At 44.2% G+C, this 26576-nt stretch overlaps 3 protein-coding genes across 5 annotated transcripts; 1 reads left to right on the top strand and 2 right to left on the bottom strand.

The window, feature by feature from the left end:
* Positions 1 to 312: 312 nt before the first annotated feature.
* On the bottom strand, positions 313 to 8111 carry dusp11 (dual specificity phosphatase 11 (RNA/RNP complex 1-interacting)). Its single transcript, XM_079179739.1, has 10 exons — positions 8009 to 8111; positions 7838 to 7889; positions 7344 to 7419; positions 7060 to 7191; positions 2898 to 3021; positions 2030 to 2090; positions 1910 to 1956; positions 1763 to 1838; positions 1558 to 1689; positions 313 to 1230 (listed from the first exon to the last, which is right to left on the bottom strand). The coding sequence occupies exons 2-10, from the start codon at positions 7861 to 7863 to the stop codon at positions 690 to 692; spliced, it is 1215 nt and encodes a 404-aa protein (XP_079035865.1). The 5' UTR covers positions 7864 to 7889; positions 8009 to 8111; the 3' UTR covers positions 313 to 689.
* A 1615-nt stretch (positions 8112 to 9726) lies between these two features.
* On the top strand, positions 9727 to 12905 carry LOC306710495 (caspase-3-like). Its single transcript, XM_079179085.1, has 4 exons — positions 9727 to 9959; positions 10487 to 10650; positions 11559 to 11685; positions 11891 to 12905. The coding sequence occupies exons 1-4, from the start codon at positions 9773 to 9775 to the stop codon at positions 12178 to 12180; spliced, it is 768 nt and encodes a 255-aa protein (XP_079035211.1). The 5' UTR covers positions 9727 to 9772; the 3' UTR covers positions 12181 to 12905.
* A 143-nt stretch (positions 12906 to 13048) lies between these two features.
* LOC306710202 (transcription factor 7-like 1-B) lies at positions 13049 to 25145 on the bottom strand. 3 transcript variants are annotated; one of them, XM_079178609.1, is made up of 12 exons: positions 24358 to 25145; positions 23579 to 23648; positions 23284 to 23417; positions 19108 to 19179; positions 16415 to 16532; positions 16259 to 16331; positions 16101 to 16175; positions 15935 to 16021; positions 15670 to 15832; positions 15411 to 15518; positions 14144 to 14192; positions 13049 to 14008 (listed from the first exon to the last, which is right to left on the bottom strand). In XM_079178609.1, exons 1-12 carry the CDS (start codon positions 24514 to 24516, stop codon positions 13452 to 13454), a joined length of 1665 nt encoding a protein of 554 aa, XP_079034735.1. In that variant the 5' UTR covers positions 24517 to 25145; the 3' UTR covers positions 13049 to 13451. The 3 variants fall into 3 exon arrangements, with proteins under 3 accessions (XP_079034735.1, XP_079034734.1, XP_079034733.1); XM_079178608.1 differs by having other exon boundaries at positions 15670 to 15835; XM_079178607.1 differs by having other exon boundaries at positions 15670 to 16021.
* Positions 25146 to 26576: the final 1431 nt, after the last annotated feature.

Here is a 26576-nt window from a genome sequence, read left to right on the forward strand (position 1 = left end):
TACTAGCAGCAGTACTAGTAGTAGTAGTACTAGTAGCAGTAGTACTAGCAGCAGTACTAGTAGTACTAGTAGTAGTAGTACTAGTAGTAGTATAATAAGGACTCACTTGTTGACGACGTCTTGGGGTTCACTCACCTGTTCAGGTGATTTATTGACGTCCTTTATAGATTTATTGATCGACTGAAACGATTAGTTGACAAACTGATTAATCCATCTCCAGAGAATTATAGTGACTTTATTATAACGTCAAAGATATTTTTAACTTTCACTGGTTCCACAAACACGTACTTCTGACACATTTCAGTCTTTTATGAACTTTAATATCTTTCATATACAGCAAATGTTCCACATCTTGTTTATAGAATGAGCAACTAATCGATTAATAGACTAAATAAAAATAATCAATTGTTGCCTTCAGAGGGATAAAACCTAGAAATATAAAAGTATGAACAATAAGGTGAAGCTCTGACAAACTGCTTCATGTCTTTGTTTCCATGGGCTGAAGCTCAGGAAACCAAACTAGAGCTTGAATCAGAGAGTTCATCACCAGAACCACGAAGACGTCTTCTGGTCTGAATCACAGCTGCTGTTCAACATAAAACATCTTTCTGTTGATGAGCAGCAGGTTTCACACGTTAGTCTCATCTTAGGTCCAGTCCACTGTAGTCTCAAGGTCCTCCTGGTCCGTCTCAACCGATGGACTCGTTAGTCCAGCGTGCAGAGTAACGAGGGAGAGGAGGAGGACCTCTCCTTCTGTCCTCCTCTTGAGGAGCAAATCTGGACTTCCTGTCCTCTTGAGGAGCAAATCTGGACTTCCTGTCCTCTTGAGGAGCAAATCTGGACTTCCTGTCTTCTGGAGGAGCAAATCTGGACCTCCTGTCCTCTGGAGGAGCATACCTGGACTTCCTCTCCTCTGGAGGAGCATACCTGGACTTCCTCTCCTCTGGAGGAGCATACCTGGACCTCAAATCCTCTGGAGCTGGACATCTGGACCTCAAATCCTCTGGAGGAGCACATCTGGACCTCCAATCCTCTGGAGGAGCACATCTGGACCTCCAATCCTCTGGAGGAGGATACCTGGAGCTCCTGTCCTCTGAGTGTGGGGTACTCCTCCACTGACTGTCAGCATTAGAGGGGGTCCATTGATAAGGGGGATGAGGGGCTCCCATAGGTGGACCAGTGTGGTGGTGGTGTGAGCGCTGGTTTGTTCCTCTTGGAGGGAAAGGTCTGCTGGAGGAGGATGAGCAGAGAGACAGATGTTAGAGACAGATGTGAGGATGTCAGAGACAGATGTGAAGATGTCAGAGACAGATGTGAAGATGTCAGAGACAGATGTGAAGATGTCAGAGACAGATGTGAAGATGTTAGAGACAGATGTGAAGATGTTAGAGACAGATGTGAAGATGTCAGAGACAGATGTGAAGATGTTAGAGACAGATGTGAAGATGTCAGAGACAGATGTGAAGATGTCAGAGACAGATGTGAAGATGTCAGAGACAGATGTGAAGATGTCAGAGACAGATGTGAAGATGTTAGAGACAGATGTGAAGACCCTACTTGTGGTTCCGGGACTCTTTAAAGTGGGGCCGTCTCTCTTCTCTGCTGTCAGAGTCTGACGGGGTGAAACTGGGCCGACGTGAAGCGAGGCCTCTCATTGGCTCCTGCTCAGCCTCCTCCATCCCCTCATTACTGGTGGAAACAGACCCGTTAACGTTCTGCATAGTCGGCATGTAAAATAATGAGGTATTTTAAAGAGGGTCACCTCCTCTTCGGTCCACTTTGTAGGTCGTCCAGATAGTTCCGTCTCTCAACATCATGTCCCCGAGAGGAGTTGAACACTGAGAACAAAAGAACATTGAAGAAGCTTTCCTATCGTTGACGACACGTTCACATAACCATCAGTACTCACACTCTACTGCCTCTTTAGGATCCATCCCATCAACATCTATGAGGTACCTGCAGGTCACACACAGCTGTTACACACCGTTCACTCTACAGGTCAAACTACCTGAGGTTCAGACTGACTCACCTGCAGATCAGGTATCCGGTCCGGTTTAGACCGTGAGTGCAGTGGACTCCAATCAGCTTGTCTGAAACAAAAAGGACGAACCTCAAGATGAACACAACGTTTACTACTTTTCTCTCTTTCTGTAACAAACCTCCTCCTCCTGTTTTCCTTTTGTCTTTCCTAAAGAGACATTCGTCTGCTTTTCTTACACCACTTACAGATATTAAGACAAAAACAATAAATCTAATCTAAATGACCTGACAGTGGAAAGAATAGATAGTTGCAACCATCTGCTCACATGTTACATGTTAGTAACTAACAGGCTGGTCAATAGAAGGCGCTGCCCCCCCCCTTGAGCTACAAATAATTAAAACAATTTAAAAATAAATTATACAAATTGTCAATATTTGTGTTTTTGAAATATGGAATCACCAGTAATATGTGTAAAATATGATATCTGCAGTTAGTTACACTACATTTCTGTTAGTAAATTATGCTAGTCACTGATATTAGTAATTAGTAATTTATGTAACTAACATTAAAGTAACTTATGTTAGTTAAATACATAACATAACATGTTACTGATGTTAGTAACAAGTTGTTGGCTTACATGTTTCTAACAGGAGTAAATGTTACTGACATGTTAGTAACTTATGTTATACACTCTATTTACTCTTTACACTTAGAAAGTGTAAGCACACTTAGACTCAGCCAAGGATCGAACCGTCAACCTTCCATTTACCAGACAACCCTCTTAGCCGAGTGAGCTAGTTGAATACACTAACACACCTTTACATTACCCATGTTAGCAACATTAGTAACAGTTACTAACATGTGAGCAGATGTGTTCAAGTTACTAACATGTTAACGTGTTAGTAACATCAATCACCGTTCTCCGCGTTGTCTCGTAGAAACCTGCATACGGCGCGTTTGAAGCTCAGGATCGTGTCGTCGCTCGGAACCTCGTGACCGGCGGTGAAGATCTTCAAGACCAGCAGAGACTCTGGGACGTCCTGGAGAACGGAGAAGAACATGTAAACATGCGTGTTACCTGAAGCATGTTACATGAAGAGTGTTACATGAAGGGTGTTACATGAAGGGTGTTACCTGAAGGGTGTCACATGAAGGGTGTTACATGAAGGGTGTTACCTGAAGGGTGTCACATGAAGTGTTACATGAAGGGTGTTACATGAAGTGTGTTACATGAAGGGTGTTACATGAAGGGTCTTACCTGAAGGGTGTCACATGAAGTGTTACATGAAGGGTGTTACATGAAGGGTGTCACATGAAGGGTGTTACATGAAGGGTGTCACATGAAGGGTGTCACATGAAGGGTGTTACCTGAAGGGTGTCACATGAAGGGTGTTACATGAAGGGTGTTACCTGAAGGGTGTCACATGAAGTGTTACATGAAGGGTGTTACATGAAGGGTGTTACATGAAGGGTGTCACATGAAGGGTGTTACATGAAGGGTGTTACATGAAGGGTGTCACATGAAGGGTGTTACATGAAGGGTGTTACCTGAAGGGTGTCACATGAAGTGTTACATGAAGGGTGTTACATGAAGAGTGTTACATGAAGGGTGTCACATGAAGTGTTACATGAAGGGTGTCACATGAAGGGTGTTACCTGAAGGGTGTTACCTGAAGGGTGTCACATGAAGTGTCACATGAAGGGTGTTACATGAAGGGTGTTACCTGAAGGGTGTCACATGAAGTGTCACATGAAGGGTGTTACATGAAGGGTGTTACCTGAAGGGTGTCACATGAAGTGTTACATGAAGGGTGTTACATGAAGGGTGTTACCTGAAGGGTGTCACATGAAGTGTCACATGAAGAGTGTTACATGAAGGGTGTCACATGAAGTGTTACATGAAGAGTGTTACATGAAGGGTGTCACATGAAGTGTTACATGAAGGGTGTTACATGAAGAGTGTTACATGAAGGGTGTCACATGAAGTGTTACATGAAGGGTGTCACATGAAGGGTGTTACATGAAGAGTGTTACATGAAGGGTGTTACATGAAGGGTGTCACATGAAGGGTGTTACATGAAGAGTGTTACATGAAGGGTGTTACATGAAGGGTGTCACATGAAGGGTGTCACATGAAGGGTGTTACATGAAGGGTGTTACCTGAAGGGTGTCACATGAAGTGTTACATGAAGGGTGTCACATGAAGGGTGTTACATGAAGGGTGTCACATGAAGGGTGTTACATGAAGGGTGTTACCTGAAGGGTGTCACATGAAGTGTTACATGAAGGGTGTCACATGAAGGGTGTTACATGAAGAGTGTTACATGAAGGGTGTTACATGAAGGGTGTTACCTGAAGGGTGTCACATGAAGGGTGTTACATGAAGGGTGTTACATGAAGGGTGTCACATGAAGTGTTACATGAAGGGTGTCACATGAAGGGTGTTACATGAAGAGTGTTACATGAAGGGTGTTACATGAAGGGTGTTACCTGAAGGGTGTCACATGAAGGGTGTCACATGAAGGGTGTTACCTGAAGGGTGTCACATGAAGGGTGTCACATGAAGGGTGTTACATGAAGAGTGTTACATGAAGAGTGTTACATGAAGGGTGTTACCTGAAGGGTGTCACATGAAGGGTGTTACCTGAAGGGTGTCACATGAAGGGTGTCACATGAAGGGTGTTACATGAAGAGTGTTACATGAAGGGTGTTACATGAAGGGTGTCACATGAAGTGTTACATGAAGGGTGTCACATGAAGGGTGTTACATGAAGAGTGTCACATGAAGGGTGTCACATGAAGGGTGTCACATGAAGGGTGTCACATGAAGGGTGTCACATGAAGTGTGTCACATGAAGGGTGTCACATGAAGGGTGTCACATGAAGTGTGTTACATGAAGGGTGTCACATGAAGGGTGTCACATGAAGGGTGTCACATGAAGGGTGTTACATGAAGGGTGTTACCTGAAGGGTGATACATGAAGTGTGTCACATGAAGGGTGTCACATGAAGTGTGTCACATGAAGGGTGTCACATGAAGGGTGTCACATGAAGGGTGTTACATGAAGGGTGTTACCTGAAGGGTGATACATGAAGTGTGTCACATGAAGGGTGTTACATGAAGGGTGTTACATGAAGGGTGTCACATGAAGTGTTACATGAAGGGTGTCACATGAAGGGTGTCACATGAAGAGTGTTACATGAAGGGTGTTACATGAAGGGTGTTACCTGAAGGGTGTCACATGAAGGGTGTTACATGAAGGGTGTCACATGAAGGGTGTTACCTGAAGGGTGTCACATGAAGGGTGTCACATGAAGGGTGTTACATGAAGAGTGTTACATGAAGGGTGTTACATGAAGGGTGTTACCTGAAGGGTGTCACATGAAGGGTGTTACCTGAAGGGTGTCACATGAAGGGTGTCACATGAAGGGTGTTACATGAAGAGTGTTACATGAAGGGTGTTACATGAAGGGTGTCACATGAAGTGTTACATGAAGGGTGTCACATGAAGGGTGTTACATGAAGAGTGTTACATGAAGGGTGTTACATGAAGGGTGTCACATGAAGTGTTACATGAAGGGTGTCACATGAAGGGTGTTACATGAAGAGTGTTACATGAAGGGTGTCACATGAAGGGTGTCACATGAAGGGTGTCACATGAAGGGTGTCACATGAAGTGTGTCACATGAAGGGTGTCACATGAAGGGTGTCACATGAAGTGTGTTACATGAAGGGTGTCACATGAAGGGTGTCACATGAAGGGTGTCACATGAAGGGTGTTACATGAAGGGTGTTACCTGAAGGGTGATACATGAAGTGTGTCACATGAAGGGTGTCACATGAAGTGTGTCACATGAAGGGTGTCACATGAAGGGTGTCACATGAAGGGTGTTACATGAAGGGTGTTACCTGAAGGGTGATACATGAAGTGTGTCACATGAAGGGTGTCACATGAAGGGTGTCACATGAAGGGTGTCACATGAAGGGTGTCACATGAAGGGTGTTACATGAAGTGTGTCACATGAAGGGTGTCACATGAAGGGTGTCACATGAAGGGTGTCACATGAAGGGTGTCACATGAAGGGTGTTACATGAAGGGTGTTACATGAAGAGTGTTACATGAAGGGTGTCACATGAAGTGTTACATGAAGGGTGTCACATGAAGGGTGTTACATGAAGAGTGTTACATGAAGGGTGTTACATGAAGGGTGTCACATGAAGGGTGTAACATGAAGGGTGTTACATGAAGGGTGTTACCTGAAGGGTGTCACATGAAGTGTTACATGAAGGGTGTCACATGAAGGGTGTTACATGAAGGGTGTTACATGAAGGGTGTTACATGAAGGGTGTCACATGAAGGGTGTTACATGAAGGGTGTTACCTGAAGGGTGTCACATGAAGTGTTACATGAAGGGTGTCACATGAAGGGTGTTACATGAAGTGTGTTACATGAAGGGTGTTACCTGAAGGGTGTCACATGAAGGGTGTTACATGAAGGGTGTTACATGAAGGGTGTCACATGAAGTGTTACATGAAGGGTGTCACATGAAGGGTGTTACATGAAGAGTGTTACATGAAGGGTGTTACATGAAGGGTGTTACCTGAAGGGTGTCACATGAAGGGTGTTACATGAAGGGTGTCACATGAAGGGTGTTACCTGAAGGGTGTCACATGAAGGGTGTCACATGAAGGGTGTTACATGAAGAGTGTTACATGAAGAGTGTTACATGAAGGGTGTTACCTGAAGGGTGTCACATGAAGGGTGTTACCTGAAGGGTGTCACATGAAGGGTGTCACATGAAGGGTGTTACATGAAGAGTGTTACATGAAGGGTGTTACATGAAGGGTGTCACATGAAGAGTGTTACATGAAGTGTGTCACATGAAGGGTGTCACATGAAGGGTGTCACATGAAGGGTGTCACATGAAGGGTGTTACATGAAGTGTGTCACATGAAGGGTGTCACATGAAGGGTGTCACATGAAGGGTGTCACATGAAGGGTGTTACATGAAGGGTGTTACATGAAGGGTGTTACCTGAAGGGTGTTACATGAAGGGTGTTACATGAAGGGTGTTACCTGAAGGGTGTAGTAGCGTGTGGTGAACGTCAGATCAACGATCAAACCGAGCTCTTGCTTTTCGGTGTTCAGAGCGTCCAGCAGCTCCCACGGACCAAACGCATCCGAACACGGAAGCTGACGGTTCAGAGACTGAAAGAACAAACACAGACGTTAGACGTTACAGACGTTACAGACGTTACAGACGTTAGACGTTACAGACGTTACAGACGTTACAGACGTTACAGACGTTAAAGAGCTGCTCCAACAACAGAAAGGTGAAACCAGACTTCTTGAATCCTGACCTGTTTCAGAGGAACTTTAAAGGCGATGAAACGCGTCCCGTTAAGTCGTTTCCCAACAGCTGAATAATCGAGCCATCTATTGACAAGAATCAACATCTGGTTACTGAGACATTCATGAATCAGTTTCTCATCAACCAGTGAAAAACACGTATCTCCAGATGTTACTCACATACTCACAGTGCGGTATTAATACTTGTACGGATACTTTGACTACAGGAAGGTTATGAATGCAGTACTAATACTCAGTGCGGTATTAATACTTGTACGGATACTTTGACTACAGGAAGGTTATGAATGCAGTACTAATACTCAGTGTGGTATTAGTACTGGTACGGATACTTTTGAGATTATATAAGAAAATTACGAAAACTCTTCTGTTCCAGGTCGTTTACGTCAGATACAAGTATAATGAATATCTTTACGTCAGACATATTACAGGGTGTATATATATATATATATATAAATAGTATAATGAATATCTGTATGAGACTCACCTGCTCGGGACTCCCCTCTGAGACATGTTGATCTTCTTCTGTTTGAATCAAACTATAAACAATAGAAACATGAATGTTACCACGTGCAGCTACAGACAGACAGCGAGGCTGTTTGAAGCGTATTCATTATATTATACTACGATGTACTACGTTATAGTACGTTATACTCACGGACTACGAGCAGAACAAATATCTGATGATTTAAAAACACTATCTTTGAACAAGCGGCTCCATGTTGGTCCACAAACTGTCTGCCGACCGAAGTCGCGTGTTGATGACGTTTCGACACGCAATCACGTGACACATAAAAGCGCATTCACAGTTTTTCATTCAGCCTAAATACTTTATACTGTACTACATCTCAGAGGTACATGTACTTTATACTGTACTACATCTCAGAGGTACATGTACTTTATACAGTACTACATCTCACAGGTACATGTACTTTATACAGTACTACATCTCAGAGGTACATGTACTTTATACTGTACTACATCTCAGAGGTAAATATTGTACTTTTTAATCCACTGAATCTCATTTTGAACGCAGTACTTTTATGTATTTATTAGTGGTATTACTTCATTCTTCGGTCACTTTCTAAAGCCTGACTGCAGCACATGAAGTAGTACTCTGTCTGTCAGTACTTTGCACACATTGATGATATTTTAAGTGTCTTTATTGAGTCTTCATATTTTTTAGCAGCTGAACTCAGTGACCGTGCAGCGTTCCTGTTCTTCTTCTCTCTGTTTGACTTGACGTTAACAAGTCTCAGTGTAGTCCTGATCCTCTATATGAACCAGTCTCAGTGTAGTCCTGATCCTCTATATGAACCAGTCTCAGTGTAGACCTGATCCTCTATCAGACCTCCATCAGTAAACAGACCATCAGAGAGAAGATGGTCTGTTTCTATAGAGTTATTCTTGATGCTCGTCATCGGAGCCACCGGGTCGGATTCTGGTGAAACCAGATGAACTCATGCAGGTTCACCAGAACCTCCTTCAGCTCAGACTCCAGCAGAGACCGGTCCACCGTGGACAGACCCAGATCCTCCAGCAGTGATTTTTAAGCCAACATGAACAAAAAGTGCTTCAAGCAAACTCCCTCTGCTGAGGAAGACCAAGTGATACGATCAAAAGTTTCAGATCAGCTGCTGTAATCTGGATCGAGATGAAGTGATTAAAGGTTATATAACAGTTACTGTCTGGAATTCATGGTGAGATACGTTTTGTCCTGCAAGCCGGAAATGTAGAATATTGCTTCTCTGAAACACCTGAGAGGAACACACCTGAGAGGAAACACCTGAGAGGAACACACCTGAGAGGAACACACCTGAGAGGAAACACACGTGAGAGGAAACACCTGAGAGGAAACACACCTGAGAGGAACACACGTGAGAGGAAACACACGTGAGAGGAAACACCTGAGAGGAAACACACCTGAGAGGAAACACCTGAGAGGAACACACCTGAGAGGAACACACCTGAGAGGAAACACACCTGAGAGGAACACACGTGAGAGGAAACACCTGAGAGGAAACACACCTGAGAGGAACACACGTGAGAGGAACACACCTGAGAGGAACACACCTGAGAGGAACACACGTGAGAGGAACACACCTGAGAGGAACACACCTGAGAGGAACACACGTGAGAGGAAACACCTGAGAGGAACACACCTGAGAGGAAACACACCTGAGAGGAAACACACCTGAGAGGAACACACGTGAGGAAGTCTTTTCCTGGCACGTGCATGTTATGTAACACAGTGAGACAGAAACGCTCGTGATCCTTCCTGTTGTAACAGCCTGCAGAGGGAAGTCCATATATGGTCATTCAGGTGTGACTGCAGGTGATCTGTAGAGCAGAGACAGACAGACATAACGGAGACACACAGCAAAGAGCAGCGTCTCACAGAGGAAGACGAAGCAGAGGACTGATGGATCACAGGAACAGGGCGGTTCTGGTCTCTGTGGAGCAGTTTGACCCAGGAGTGACACTAGGAAGGAGACCCGGAGCAGGTAAAGACGCCAAGACCCTCCACCGGACCCTCAGCAAGCTGGGCTTTAAGGTGGACATCCACACCGACCTCAGCGGGGACGAGATCTACCAGCTGTTTCTGAAAGGTGATCATATTACAAATACAACAACGTGAAGAGCTTCAGCTTCAGAGCAATTTCATTTTGAATGTGTATGTCTTGATGTTGTCGGCTCAGAGGTTCTACATACTTGTTATGAAGACAAATATAAATATAGATTATTTAGATTATTAGTCCACACGTTATGATCTTTACTGACATTCTGTCTGGATTGTGTGTTTGCTTCTGTGTGCTGAGCCTCAGCAGAGATAACGGGGTGCAACAGTCACAGAGTCTGATTATCGGTTACGAAAAAGAAAGTTATGAAACAGTTCACATTTCATGTCATATATATATATATATATAAGTGTAATATAATATATGTGTTATCGGTCAGTGTTGGAGACGTGACATAACTCATACTTTGGACTGAATGTTCTCACCTGTACACTTCAGTGCATACCTCATCCTCATTCATACTGTGTGTGTGTGTGTGTGTGTGTGTGTGTGTGTGTGTGTGTGTGTGTGTGTGTGTGTGTGTGTGTGTGTGTGTGTGTGTGTGTGTGTGTGTATAGAGAGCCGGCGGCCTGTGAAGGACTGTTTTCTGGCCGTCTTGTCGTCTCACGGTGACGACGGCTGTGTGTTTGGAGCAGATGGGAAACCCGTTCAACTGTCTCGAATCTTCACATATTTTAACAACGAATATATGGAGAAAAAGGCCAAAGTGTTCCTCATACAGGTGAGAGTGTTTACTGTCTCTCACACACACACTTCTGTGAAGACAGATGTGTTCCAACAAGCACCAGGGTGAGTTCTAACAATGACAAACCCTGTTCACCGCAGAACTCAGACAGCTAAGGCTGCATGAGGATCATTCATTTAGCAGCGGGGACAAAGAGGCAAAATACAGGTTTAGTGAGGCGGTGAGAGACGCTAAACACCAGCTCTCAGACAGATACCTCATGGCTCCATCAACCAGCCCCAGACCACCAGGTCCACCTCCCCCAGCTCAGCAGGGGCTCATGCCTCTGGACCACCCGTCCCAGTGCCCCCTCAGTCTGCCGTCCCTCCAGGACTTGTTCGCTTCAAGGACCCTGAAGCGAGCAAGAAGGATTGTAGCCGAACCCTCTCACCCTGGACACAAACTGTTGGAGCCCCTTCCATCTGGCAGGAGGCTGAGGTCCATCAGGACCAAGACCTCCATCAGGACCAAGACCTCCATCAGGACCAAGACCTCCATCAGGACCAAGACCTCACGCCACATGAACAGTTTCTTCCCGTCTGCAGTCGGGTTCATCAACAAAGCCCGTGACCCCCACTGACTCTGTCATCTCAGGACCTTCACACTTTCACATTACACTTACATTATACTTGGTTAAAGTACTGTTGTCTGTTTGTTTGTGCACTATATTCTATTGTAAATGTTAATGTTTCTATTTGTTGCACTGTGTTTAATGTTATGCACCATCCACCATGTCAAATTCCTTCTATGTGCATTTACATAATAAACAGTTCTGACACACACACACACACACACACACACACACACACACACACACACACACACACACACACACACACACACACACACACTGACCATGATGATGAAGATGGAGGGTGACTGAGGGCTGGTTGTGATCACTGCAGGCGTGTCGAGGAGCTGGTCTGGATGATGGTGTAGAGGTGGATTCAGCTGGTGACACCAGAGACTGCAGCGTTTCACAGCATCTCTCTGTTCCCGTGGATACGGCTGTGATGTACGCAACACCACCAGGTGAACACTAGTGAGAAGGTCTACAGCTGTGATGTACACCACCAGGTGAACACTAGTGAGAAGGTCTAGAGCTGTGATGTACACCACCAGGTGAACACTAGTGAGAAGGTCTAGAGCTGTGATGTACACCACCAGGTGAACACTAGTGAGAAGGATGCTTTTATGTTCCTGTTTTGACCCAGGTCTTCTTCTGTCGTCTCCTCAGGATATGGAGCTTTCATGCATCCTCTAGGATCAGTCTTGCTCCAGACGTTCTGCACTTTATTAAAGCAGGAAGACAATCGTAACCTGGAGCTGACCCGCCTGATGACCCGCCTCTCCCACACTGTGGCCTACAGCTTCCAGGCCAAAGGTGGCGCGCTGGCTGGGAAGAAGGAGATGCCGTGCTTCCTGACCCGACTGACCAGAGAAGTGTTCCCATTTGCTGAGCCGGGGCTCTCGGCCACCTCGCTGGTCGCCACTGACGAGTCGACACGGACTCCTTCCATCAGTTAGACTGGAGATCAGCGGCCTAACAACAGCTGATGGAAAGTCTGGCTTCCTGTAGAAAGTCCAAAGACTGAAATATTCTGCGTATGCTGGACTCTTGAGCAGATGTTAAATATTTATATGTGAAATATATACCTGTGTATATAAACTAACAAAGATTTATGTTTGACTTCCGTATTTCTATCCGTCTGTACGATCAATTACAAACCGATCTCCAGACTCGATCACAGACTGAGTAGAAACAACGAACTGCTCTTCTGAGGGAACAAACCGTCAAGTTCTGCTTTGGACACAGTGGATCAAAGCACTTTCCTTTCATATCTAAACGTCTTTGTTGGTCGTGTGACTCTCTCGTGGTTCATCTCCAACCGGTCCGACTGTTTGCAGCATCTCTTGGTAACTGATCTACTGACACGATGAACTCTGGAGAACCTCAAAGCTCGCTCCTCGGTCTTCTTCTTTTGTGTATTAATATGCTTCCAGCAGCAGATTCATTCACATCAAAAGATCTCATTCTATGAAGCCAGGATCCCCAACAGACTCCTTTAAACACCTGAAGGTCTTCAGTCTTCAGCCTAATATAAATATTTAGGAGTTCTCTTCAATTCCAATGTAACGTTTGATCATCGTGTGAAGGTCGTTCTATCCTCAGAACTTCATTCAAGCGTTTATATTATGAAGAATCAACTATTGTAATTCACTCTTTACCTTTTTTAAACAATAAAGCACGTTCACACCTTCAAGTGTTCTTCCAGGTTAAACTTCAGGATTTAGATTTATTTAAATTTAGACTTTAGAGCTGCTTTCAGTGCAGCATCACATCCTCGAAGGACCGAGTTAGGACGACGTCTTCCTTTCTGCTTCTCTTTGGGAAGACGTCTGGAAACCTGACACTCGTCTTCATCATCATCATCATCATCACCACCACACAGGAAGAACTGCTGAACTCAGTGAATATTTATTAACACAGAAGAGGAACCAGAAAATAGATTTACACTCATTACAACCAGGTGAGAAAAAGCTTTTTGAAACAGACCTCGGTGCCAAACGTCCCGTTAAAAGTTCATTCATAGAAAGTCATTAGAAAAAGTGACAGTTTGCAAAAAAATACAGTTTCATGAAGTTAGACGCAGTCAAATATTGACCAATTATTTGTCCTTTTCATACTAATATAAAATGTTATACATCTATAAAAAAGTAAAAAAAGAAAGCTTATTTACAGCATTAAAAGCATTTTCTTTTAATTGTATTTGAAGGTTCAGAGTGAAACCAGCTGCTCACAGCTGATTGGTTCTCCTGCGTGAGAACAGCTGTGAATGAGTTAAGGCACTGTGAGAGCTCGCAGCTGATTGGTGAGCGGAGGTAAGAGGTGGGACGAGGAAGGGCGGAGGAGGGGGTGAACACCTGGAAGGAGCCATGTGGGGTGAGGAGATGGGGGTGTCACAGGAGGAGGTGGGTGTGGAGGGTCCTGGTGTGACGGTGCTGCGGCTCAGAGGGTGGGGGGTCCGGTGAGGTTTGGTGGTGAGGGACAGCGGCTGCAGCTGCTCGCCGTACGGTGACACCTGTCCGCCATACGAGTGCGTGTGCTCGGTGTGCGTCGGCGCCGGAGCGGCGGGCGATGCCAGAGAGGTGGTCGGCGTCGCTGGGGAGTCCAGCGAGGAGGCGGGGCTTGCCTGGGACAGGTGTGTGTGCGTCAGGTGGGAGACGGTGTGCGGCTGTGTCAGGTGGGAGCGGGGGTGTGTGTGTGCAGTCTGTGTGAGCAGAGTGTGTGTGTGAGGCGTCTCCTCAGGGGGCACACAAGGTCTCTTCAGCTGAGGGGGGAAGTCTTCTTCATCTGAGGAGGAACACATGAAGTCATCATGAGGAAGTCTTATTCATGAAAACAGTTACTACCTACGAGACAGGTACTCTCTCTGGAGTACTACATGTATTTATGTTATATAAATACTATATTAAAGCATGCTCTTACCTTCAAACTGAGTCTCACTCTTCGCCCTCTTCCTCTTCTTCTTTTTACCCTGCACACAAAACAACATGTGACCTCAGTGACGGTGTGATGCTGTAAACATGCAACAGTGTTGTAAACATGCAACAGTGCTGTAAACATGCAACAGTGTTGTAAACATGCAACAGTGCTGTAAACATGTAACAGTGTTGTAAACATGCAACAGTGTTGTAAACATGCAACAGTGCTGTAAACATGCAACAGTGCTGTAAACATGTAACAGTGTTGTAAACATGCAACAGTGTTGTAAACATGCAACAGTGCTGTAAACATGCAACAGTGTTGTAAACATGCAACAGTGCTGTAAACATGCAACAGTGTTGTAAACATGCAACAGTGCTGTAAACATACAACAGTGTTGTAAACATGCAACAGTGCTGTAAACATGCAACAGTGCTGTAAACATGCAACAGTGCTGTAAACATGCAACAGTGCTGTAAACATGAAACAGTGTTGTAAACATGCAACAGTGCTGTAAACATGCAACAGTGTTGTAAACATGCAACAGTGCTGTAAACATGCAACAGTGTTGTAAACATGCAACAGTGCTGTAAACATGCAACAGTGCTGTAAACATGCAACAGTGCTGTAAACATGCAACAGTGTTGTAAACATGCAACAGTGCTGTAAACATGAAACAGTGTTGTAAACATGCAACAGTGCTGTAAACATGCAACAGTGCTGTAAACATGTAACAGTGTTGTAAACATGCAACAGTGTTGTAAACATGCAACAGTGTTGTAAACATGCAACAGTGCTGTAAACATGCAACAGTGCTGTAAACATGTAACAGTGTTGTAAACATGCAACAGTGTTGTAAACATGCAACAGTGCTGTAAACATGCAACAGTGCTGTAAACATGTAACAGTGTTGTAAACATGCAACAGTGTTGTAAACATGCAACAGTGCTGTAAACATGCAACAGTGTTGTAAACATGCAACAGTGCTGTAAACATGCAACAGTGTTGTAAACATGCAACAGTGCTGTAAACATGCAACAGTGCTGTAAACATGTAACAGTGTTGTAAACATGCAACAGTGCTGTAAACATGCAACAGTGTTGTAAACATGCAACAGTGCTGTAAACATGCAACAGTGCTGTAAACATGTAACAGTGTTGTAAACATGCAACAGTGCTGTAAACATGCAACAGTGCTGTAAACATGTAACAGTGTTGTAAACATGCAACAGTGCTGTAAACATGCAACAGTGTTGTAAACATGTACTCACATAGTTATCTCTGGCTGACCAGCCGGGGTAAAGTTTGGAGTGAAGGAGTCTCTCTTTACGAGCCAGTTCGTAATATTTGGCTTGTTCATCTTTGGACAGAGAATGCCACTGTGGACAAGAAACATCTCAGTCAGTTACTAAGTAAGTCTCACACACACACACACACACACACACACACACACACACACACACACACACACACACACACACACACACACACACACACACACACACACACACACACACACACACACACCACCCTCTGTCCCAGTATCTGGTTGATGGTGGCGCTCTCCTTCACTTTGCACTGAGACACTACTTTAGGTCTCTCCTCTCTCATGTAGAGCATGAAGGCATTCAGCGGCTTCTTGATGTGCGGCTTCTTCTCGTCTTCTTTGTCCTGCTGGACGTCTGACGTGGACCTTCTAAAGGGACAGGTTAGCATGATAACACAATATATTATATAATAATAATAATAATATTGTAATATTAATGAGCTAAGTAACAGAAGCAGGTGTTGGTACCCCGGCTGGCTGCTGCCTCCAGGCTCCTGCTTCACGGATGTGTGGGGGGTTGGCACCAGATGTGGAGAGAAGTTACCCGACACCAGGCTGCACACCAAACACAGGTCAAACGTCAACGTTTCCTATTCCTCTCAAAAACAAAAGCTGAAGGGTTCTGGTGGGTTACCTGGACATGGAGGCGTTCATAGCCAGAGCAGCAGGGGAGAAGCCTCCTGCCAGAGGGTACATGGTCTGTCCCTGTCTACATGGACACACAGACACACACACAGACTGTCAAACACCTACAGACATATCGGTCCACACTGTGACGAAGACTTTACTCACAGCCATCCTAGAGGGTGAGGGATCTGAGCCATGCCTCCAGGAGACACCGGGTAGCAGGGGGTCCTCGACATACCTGCTCAGGGGAGATTCACACAGAACGTCAGTGATATTCCAGGTGGATCTGGTCGTGTTTGTCACAATGGATGAGAGACTCACCTGCGTCAGGAGAGAAGCCAGGTGAGGCCCTCTGGGGGGAGAAGGCCTCGGGGCTGTAGGACAGCAGAGGGTGGAGGTGAGTCATGTGAGGATGCTGCACCACCTGAACGTTGTTAGACTGGAGACATAAACACAGAGACACGTCATCATCTGTCCACCAGGTGTCAGTGTTCTCCTTTAACTTTTGATACATGACCAATGAAACCACAGAACCCACCTCCTCTTTAAACAAGTACAGAAACACAGTATATTCTGTGTGTAGTTATATGTGACAGTGTATCAGTATATTCTGTGTGTAGTGATATGTAACAGTGTATCAGTATATTCTGTGTGTAGTTATATGTGACAGTGTATCAGTATATTCTGTGTGTAGTGATATGTAACAGTGTATCAGTATATTCTGTGTGTAGTTATATGTGACAGTGTATCAGTATATTCTGTGTGTAGTTATATGTGACAGTGTATCAGTATATTCTGTGTGTAGTTATATGTAACAGTGTATCAGTATATTCTGTGTGTAGTTATATGTAACAGTGTATCAGTATATTCTGTGTGTAGTGATATGTAACAGTGTATCAGTATATTCTGTGTGTAGTTATATGTAACAGTGTATCAGTATATTCTGTGTGTAGTGATATGTAACAGTGTATCAGTATATTCTGTGTGTAGTTATATGTGACAGTGTATCAGTATATTCTGTGTGTAGTTATATGTAACAGTGTATCAGTATATTCTGTGTGTAGTTATATGTGACAGTGTATCAGTATATTCTGTGTGTAGTTATATGTGACAGTGTATCAGTATATTCTGTGTGTAGTTATATGTAACAGTGTATCAGTATATTCTGTGTGTAGTTATATGTAACAGTGTATCAGTATATTCTGTGTGTAGTGATATGTAACAGTGTATCAGTATATTCTGTGTGTAGTAATATGTAACAGTGTATCAGTATATTCTGTGTGTAGTGATATGTGACAGTGTATCAGTATATTCTGTGTGTAGTTATATGTAACAGTGTATCAGTATATTCTGTGTGTAGTGATATGTAACAGTGTATCAGTATATTCTGTGTGTAGTGATATGTAACAGTGTATCAGTATATTCTGTGTGTAGTGATATGTAACAGTGTATCAGTATATTCTGTGTGTAGTGATATGTAACAGTGTATCAGTATATTCTGTGTGTAGTTATATGTAACAGTGTATCAGTATATTCTGTGTGTAGTGATATGTAACAGTGTATCAGTATATTCTGTGTGTAGTTATATGTGACAGTGTATCAGTATATTCTGTGTGTAGTTATATGTAACAGTGTATCAGTATATTCTGTGTGTAGTGATATGTAACAGTGTATCAGTATATTCTGTGTGTAGTTATATGTAACAGTGTATCAGTATATTCTGTGTGTAGTTATATGTGACAGTGTATCAGTATATTCTGTGTGTAGTTATATGTAACAGTGTATCAGTATATTCTGTGTGTAGTTATATGTGACAGTGTATCAGTATATTCTGTGTGTAGTTATATGTGACAGTGTATCAGTATATTCTGTGTGTAGTGATATGTAACAGTGTATCAGTATATTCTGTGTGTAGTTATATGTGACAGTGTATCAGTATATTCTGTGTGTAGTTATATGTAACAGTGTATCAGTATATTCTGTGTGTAGTTATATGTGACAGTGTATCAGTATATTCTGTGTGTAGTGATATGTAACAGTGTATCAGTATATTCTGTGTGTAGTTATATGTGACAGTGTATCAGTATATTCTGTGTGTAGTGATATGTAACAGTGTATCAGTATATTCTGTGTGTAGTTATATGTAACAGTGTATCAGTATATTCTGTGTGTAGTTATATGTAACAGTGTATCAGTATATTCTGTGTGTAGTTATATGTAACAGTGTATCAGTATATTCTGTGTGTAGTGATATGTAACAGTGTATCAGTATATTCTGTGTGTAGTTATATGTGACAGTGTATCAGTATATTCTGTGTGTAGTTATATGTAACAGTGTATCAGTATATTCTGTGTGTAGTTATATGTAACAGTGTATCAGTATATTCTGTGTGTAGTTATATGTGACAGTGTATCAGTATATTCTGTGTGTAGTGATGAAGAACAGACACTGGGGCCAGACTTCCTAACCAAATACACAGAGGTGCTGCTTTCCTGCTGTGTCGACCCCTCGATTGACCAATGCCAGCTGTGTGTGAGTGTGAATGCCCCCCTTCCTGCCCTTTGTCATCGTCCCCCTGACCGGTCTTCTAGTATTGACATGCAGTCTAACCTCTGCTCTGGCTCCATGTATAGAACGCTTCTGTCTTCATTGGCTCGGGTCAACCCACCGTCACAGAGCTGCTCTGTGATAAACTCTTTAATAAACTCCAGAGCAACTTCTGAACCGGACTTGAATGATTTCTTCAACAATAGTTATATGTAATCAGTATATTCTCATTTTAGTTTTTACTAATTAATTTGTTAAGGAAGTCAAAATATTCGAGGAAGTCCAGAAGTTAAACTGATAACATTCACTTCATTCTTCATTTCTTCCTTTCAGGAGTCACGAGACCTTTATCTGTCAGATCACAAGTAATGATCTGTATCACAAGGAGCCGGTCCTCATCAGAGACCAGGACCAGGTGTGTGTGTGTGTGTGTGTGTGTGTGTGTGTGTGTGTGTGTGTGTCTCACCAGGTGTGTTGGGGTCTCTCTGATAGAAGCTCTTCCTGGGACGTCCAGCAGAGGCCACTGAAACGGTAAATACTGTGAACACAGAGGAACATAACGTTTAATACAGCAAAGATCTTTAATTAATACGCTGCTCAAAAACATGAAAGGAACAATCTTTGATCAGAGTGTTATGGATTCAGTTGCACTCCTCTGATAATGATCTGGTCCGGTGAGGAGCAGAGCAGGTTGTTAATCAGTTTCAGCTGCATGGTGTTGATGGAATCAACAGCAGGTGCACCAGAGGGGCAACAATGAGACGACCCCCAAAACAGGACTGGCTTTGCATGTGGAGGCCAATTCAAGTTCCTCCCTCTGGATCTCTGTGACTGGTTCTCCTCTCGTGTTGCTTTAGAGTCATCGTCACTGGGAGCATGAGGAGATTTATTAACCCTCCAGAAGTTGCAGATTGTCCAACTCCTCCAGGACGGCATATCCACGCGTGCCGGTGTAAGGAGACTTGATGTGTCTCCAGAACATGGAGGAGATTCCAGGAGACCGGCAGTGACTCCAGGAGAGCTGGACTGCTTTGAGGAGGAACAGGTTGAGCACTGCCGAGCCCGACAGAACGACCTCCAGCAGACCACTGGTGTGAATGTCTCTGCCCAAACAATCACAAACAGACTTCATGAGGGCGGCCTCAGGGCGCGGCGTCCTTCAGTGAGCCCTGAGCTCACCGCCCCGCACCGTGGAGCTCGATTGGCATTTGCTATAGAACACCAGAATTGGCACATCCGCCACTGGCGCCCTGTGCTTTTCACAGATGAGAGCAGGTTCACCCTGAGCTCCTGTGATAGACGTGAAAGGGTCTGGAGAACGCTGTGCTGCCTGCAACATCGTTCAGCATGACCGGTTTGGTGGTGGGTCAGTGATGGTCTGGGGAGGCATATCCATGGAGGGACGCACAGACCTCTACAGGCTGACTGCCATTAGGTATCAGGATGAAGTCCTTGAAGCCCGGCCTCATGTGGTAAGAGTATGCAGGCAGTACCTGGAGGATGAAGGCCCTCACGATCACCTGACCTGAACCCGATAGAACACCTCTGGGACATTATGTTTCGCTCCATCAGACGCCGCCAGGTTGCTCCTCAGACTTCACAGGAGCTCACTGATGCCCTCAGACAGATCTGGGAGGACATCCCACAAGACACCATCGTCGTCTCATTAGGAGCCGCGACGGTGTCAAGCATGCTTACAAGCACGGGGGGCAACACGAGAGATTGAGAAGCATTTTGAGTTGCAGAAATTGAATTTTGGAAAGTCAGAACCGTCTGGCCCATTTATCGAGATCCGCACGTAAAAAATTCAGATATTGTCGTCTGCTTTTCAGCTGGTTGACGCAACATATTTTCTGACTCACGCTCTCTGTCTGCTGGTGGGAGTGTGCTCACCTGTGTGTGCTCATCTGTGTGTGCTCTCACCTGTGTGTGCGCGCACGTGTCTGTGTTTGTGAGACTCCGCCGTGTGCGATACAGAGAGCAGAGGAGAATTGTAAATGCGCGACCATGTAGAGACAGAAATGACATGTCGTCTGTAAATAAGATAAACAACAGAAGGTTTAATAACACGCTGTAGACCTGTTCTATAGGAACCCTGATCATCTCCAACATGTTTACATTCTGATGTCACCTCTCAGAACTAGTCCGACACCACGAAGAGCTTTGATTAAAGTCACACCAGCGACCAATAAGAAGTAAACGTGATCACATGACCAACGGAGCAGAAGGACTCAGTCCTACTGAAGAAGAACCAACTCACAGAAACATGGAGACACACAAGCTCTATAAGAATTACTCTCAACTCCATCCACACACACACACACACACACACGGCTGAGAGAGCTAACTGGATCCAGCTGTTGGAAATACCAAAGAAATCCACACACACACACACACACACACACACACACACACACACACACACACACACACACACACACACACACACACACACACACACACACACACACACACACACACACACACACCCCAGTCTATTACAGAGTGAAGCATAACCTCACTGTGTGACTTGAGGGGAAAGTTATTAGGGTTACTGCTGTTTACGAAGCACTGCAGATAGAGCGCCACCGCAAAGAGTAGAGCGGCGCTGCGACGGGAGCTTGATATACATTTATTCTTTAACGAGAACAAGTAACGTGAGGCTGTTTAATGTGTTTATGAGGTCATGTTTTAGGTCCTCCTGGTATTTTAAGAGACAATGTCAAGTAAAGAGAGGAATTCTGGGATTGTTCGGCCTCTGAAAGGAGCCCCACTTTAAATATAACACACACACACACACACACACACACACACACACCTTTTTAAACAGAGGGAAAATAACACAGACTCAACCCAGAGAGTTAATCTCTCCTCAGTCCATTCACTGCTGCTCAGGTGTGACATGGTGTCACAGGTGTGTGTGTGTGTCTGCATGACCGATTTGAAGTCAGCAAACTTCTGGCTCTTTTAAAACACGTAGAAAGTAAAAGACATATTTTTACTGAATCGGATGAGATCATTACACCACATTTTAAACCCAAAAGAGTCAAAACTATTTCAGAATCTGGCCCAATTTCTGAAAGATGGGATGTCGTTGAGGTCAATCCGTTATTGGCCTCAACGACATCATGTAACTGTCGGGGGATCAGTTGGATTTCTGATTGATTTCATGGATGCTGCCAAAATGTTTTAAACTGTAGTGAGCTTGTTTTAATATCATTGGAGTAAAAGGGCTAGCTAGGTGACTGTGAGGCTACATGTGAGCTAACAGGGCTAGCTAGGTGACTGTGAGGCTACCTGTTAGTTAACAGGGCTAGCTAGGTGACTGTGAGGCTACATGTGCGCTAACAGGGCTAGCTAGGTGACTGTGAGGCTACCTGTGAGCTAACAGGGCTAGCTAAGTGACTGTGAGGCTACATGTGAGCTAACAGGGCTAGCTAGGTGACTGTGAGGCTACCTGTGAGTTAACAGGGCTAGCTAGGTGACTGTGAGGCTACCTGTGAGCTAACAGGGCTAGCGAGGTTACTGTGAGGCTACATGTGAGCTAACAAGGCTAGCGAGGTTACTGTGAGGCTACATGTGAGCTAACAGGTTGTCTACAGGTCTCCTGCTTCCTATCTGACTGAATGGGGACAGTAAATAGTCTGTATTATGGTTCAGCTAGCGTCCTGCTAACGAGAACTTGTTTACCTTGACTTGCCTTGCCTTCAGACTGGCCGGCGCTTGTCGTCTTCTTCCTCCCCCCCCCACCCCATAAACACACCTCAGGCTCTAAGGAGACTAACGAGGACACAAGGTCCCATTGTGTGAAGAGAAATGTGAGGGAGGAGCAGAGAGACGTGTGTTGTCTCGAGGCAACATGCAGTCTGAGCTACAAGTGTGTGTGTGTAGCCACAGGCAGTGTGTTGGGTATATTGGGATGGACCCCCCCCCCCCCCATGGAGCCGTGCATTAGGACCATTCACACTCTGCTAATGACAACAATGGCCCACTAACAGGGGGGGTGTTGAGGAATGCAGGTGTGTGTGTGAGTTGTGTGTTTAGCCGACATGTGTGTCTGGTTAAATCCACAGAGACAGACTTTCAAAACAAACCAGAGAAGGAAAATAAATCTGTTTCACTGGATTTACAAATGAGTTATTATATTATAGGTCTACAAGTCTAATGTTGAATCAGCTGTAGCAGTAGAGTTCTGGTACCAGTACTCTACTGGTGTTCAACTGTCTCTGTAATAACAGTGTGCCAAAGATTAGTAAGCAAGTGTTTCTGTATGAAACCAGTCGACTCTCTGATCCATTCAGCTTCAGGGAGCAGGAAATATGGAAACACCCGTCAATCCTGCAGCTAACGCAGCTAACGCAGCTAACGCAGCTAACGCAGCGGCCATGATGAGAGATCATGTGTTCAGGCCTGTCTCAGCAGACGATACAAACATCACATTCTTGACCCTGAAGAGGTTAAAGAAACACATCCTCAGAACATCAACATGATGGATTTTCATGAAGTGAATCCTGGTTTCAGGTCCAGCAGGTCTCACAACAAAGGACCAGGTCTTCATCAGACCACCTGGTCATGATGACGTCACCTTTACTAGACCCATCGGGTCACTACAGAAGATGTTTAAATGTCAGGTTGAACATACCGTCCTGGCGCTCGGTGGCAGCGCCCCGTTGTTGAGGTATGGACTACAAAGGTTCAGGTCTGAGATCATGAAGAAGGGGTAGCCCACATAGGGGGGGGGTTGGAAGAGACCTCCATCCTGCTGCCTCCTCAAGGCTGAGGAACAAGAACAAAGATCACATCAGGTTAGTTTAACAGGTTGTGTGCTACATGCTAACTAGCCTTAGCGGCTCATTAGGCTCTTTAGAGACTCCCAGCAGCCTCCTGGGCTGAGCTCACACTGTTTATGTTAGATAAGATATTAATGTGTTGTTTACCTTCCTGAAACAGATGATTGTGTCTGATCCTGTTCTCCAGATCTGTGTTGATCCTGGACCGTCTGTCTGTCTGTACACACACACACACAACAACAACAATAATAACACAACAACAACCACAATAACACACACACGCTGATGGTGAACCAGTATCGTGTCTACATAAACCAGCTCCACTAACTAGTCCCAGGTCTCTCAACTGGTCCCAGGTCTCTCAACTAGTCCCAGGTCTCTCAACTAGTCCCAGGTCTCTTAACTGGGCCCAGGTCTCTCAACTGGTCCCAGGTCTCTCAACTAGTCCCAGGTCTCTCAACTAGTCCCAGGTCTCTCAACTGGTCCCAGGTCTCTCAACTAGTCCCAGGTCTCTTAACTGGGCCCAGGTCTCTTAACTGGTCCCAGGTCTCTAACTGGTCCCAGGTCTCTAACTGGTCCCAGGTCTCTAACTGGTCCCAGGTCTCTCAACTAGTCCCAGGTCTCTCAACTAGTCCCAGGTCTCTAACTGGTCCCAGGTCTCTAACTAGTCCCAGGTCTCTCAACTGGTCCCAGGTCTCTCAACTAGTCCCAGGTCTCTAACTGGTCCCAGGTCTCTTAACTGGGCCCAGGTCTCTTAACTGGGCCCAGGTCTCTAACTGGTCCCAGGTCTCTTAACTGGGCCCAGGTCTCTTAACTGGTCCCAGGTCTCTCAACTAGTCCCAGGTCTCTCAACTAGTCCCATGTCTCTAACTGGGCCCAGGTCTCTTAACTGGGCCCAGGTCTCTAACTGGTCCCAGGTCTCTTACCTCCTCCTCTGAGTCTGACTCGGACTCGTTGACTAGAGAGTTCTTCACATCGTCCAGGTCTCGACCAGAGGACACGTTCCTCTTCTCCTCTTGTTCTCCTTCATCTTTAAAGTTGATCAGTTCATCGTTAGCTCCCAGGTCGTCTCCGTGTAGCGGCATGTCTGGAGGTTAGCCTACAGCTAGCATGAGCTAACATGAGTTGATGCTAACTTACAGTTTGCATATAAACACAACCGAGCGGAGCGTGAATCCGTTAATGAAGATCCAGCTAAGAGAGCTTCACGCATCACACGCAGCGTTCACGTTAATCTGCGGTATTCTTCCGTGTTTCATTGCGTAAAGAAACAGTTTATTAAACTAAGCTAACTAGCTAAGCTAACTAGCTACGTGCTGCATTCACTGACGCGTCTGTTTCTGGATGAATTCCTGAGGTGTGAAGTCTTAGTTTAGTCCTCCTCGAGTCCTTAACGTTAGTCCTCGAGTCCTCCTCCACGAACAGAGTCCATTTCAGAGAAGGGGTACCACAGGAACAACTATACTAAACATAAAAACACTCAGAACCGCTGACGTGAGGAAACAGAGTCCGTTAACACGGTGGAAAGTTCACTCTTGTGTTTCTTGAGTTTCTCCAGCGGTAAACGATCAACAGGCCCGTCGAGATTTAACGGTTAAACCAGCAGGTTACACTAACGGGCCATCGTGTTTTAGTGATGTGTGGAGACGTGAGAACACTCGCAGCTGGTCGGAGCTTCTGGGACCGAAGAAAAAACTCCGAGATCGGAGGAACAACCGGAGTACCCGGAGAGACTCAGGACTGACCCTGGACCAGTTCAGCTGAGCGCGCTCCTGACTCTGCACAAGCTGAACTGATCCTGGACCAGTTGAACAACAGGTTGATCCCATTTGTTGAGCAGAGGAGGCACAAAGAGGAGGAGGAGGAGGAGGAGGAGGAGGAGGAGGAGGAGGAGGGAGGAGGAGGAGGAGGGAGGAGGAGGGAGGAGTTAAGGTGGAGAAGAAGGACACTTTTAAACCCTAAAGGACCAATTGGACACCTTTCTGACGTCATAAGGAGGCTCTGGTCCTTAATGTAGGAAATAGAAAACAATGTTTTAAATAACAGAATACAACTGAATGATAAGACTCAGTAAAATAAATCATTTAACACTGGAATAATAATAATAAAAGTATTTATTGTACTATTATTACTGTTATTACATAAATAAAGCTCAGGTGTCATATTCTGAGTTAGCAGTCTGTGGATGTGGATTCATGGGAGGAAGAAGTGCTCATAACTTTTATTAAGTAAATACTCTGTTACAGTAAAATGTCTTGTATTTAAGATTGTACTTGAAGTTACCTTAAAGTACACGTATTAGCATCAAAATATACTAAAAGTAAAAATACTCATTATTGCAGAATAAATTAATGAGCAACTGAATAACTGAATGAGAAGATAAGATAAGATAATCCTTTATTAGTCCCACAGAAGACTCAGGAAATACATCAATAATTATCAGTAAAATACATTATTTGACACTGGAATAGTAAGACTAGTTTATTTAATCACTTTAAACTATAAACATGTAGACAGAGACTAGTTTATTTAATCACTTTAAACTATAAACATGTAGACAGAGACTAGTTTAGTTAATCACTTTAAACTATAAACATGTAAACAGAGACTAGTTTAGTTAATCACTTTAAACTATAAACATGTAAACAGAGACTAGTTTATTTAATCACTTTAAACTATAAACATGTAAACAGAGACTAGTTTAGTTAATCACTTTAAACTATAAACATGTAAACAGAGACTAGTTTAGTTAATCACTTTAAACTATAAACATGTAAATAGAGAGTAGTTTAGTTAATCACTTTAAACTATAAACATGTAGACAGAGACTAGTTTAGTTAATCACTTTAAACTATAAACATGTAAATAGAGACTAGTTTAGTTAATCACTTTAAACTATAAACATGTAAACAGAGACTAGTTTAGTTAATCACTTTAAACTATAAACATGTAGACAGAGACTAGTTTAGTTAATCACTTTAAACTATAAACATGTAGACAGAGACTAGTTTAGTTAATCACTTTAAACTATAAACATGTAAACAGAGACTAGTTTATTTAATCACTTTAAACTATAAACATGTAGACAGAGACTCGTTTAGTTAATCACTTTAAACTATAAACATGTAAACAGAGACTAGTTTAG

Source organism: Pholis gunnellus (genome assembly GCF_910591455.1).
Source record: "Pholis gunnellus genome assembly, chromosome: 18".
NCBI classification, from domain to species: Eukaryota; Metazoa; Chordata; class Actinopteri; order Perciformes; family Pholidae; genus Pholis; species Pholis gunnellus.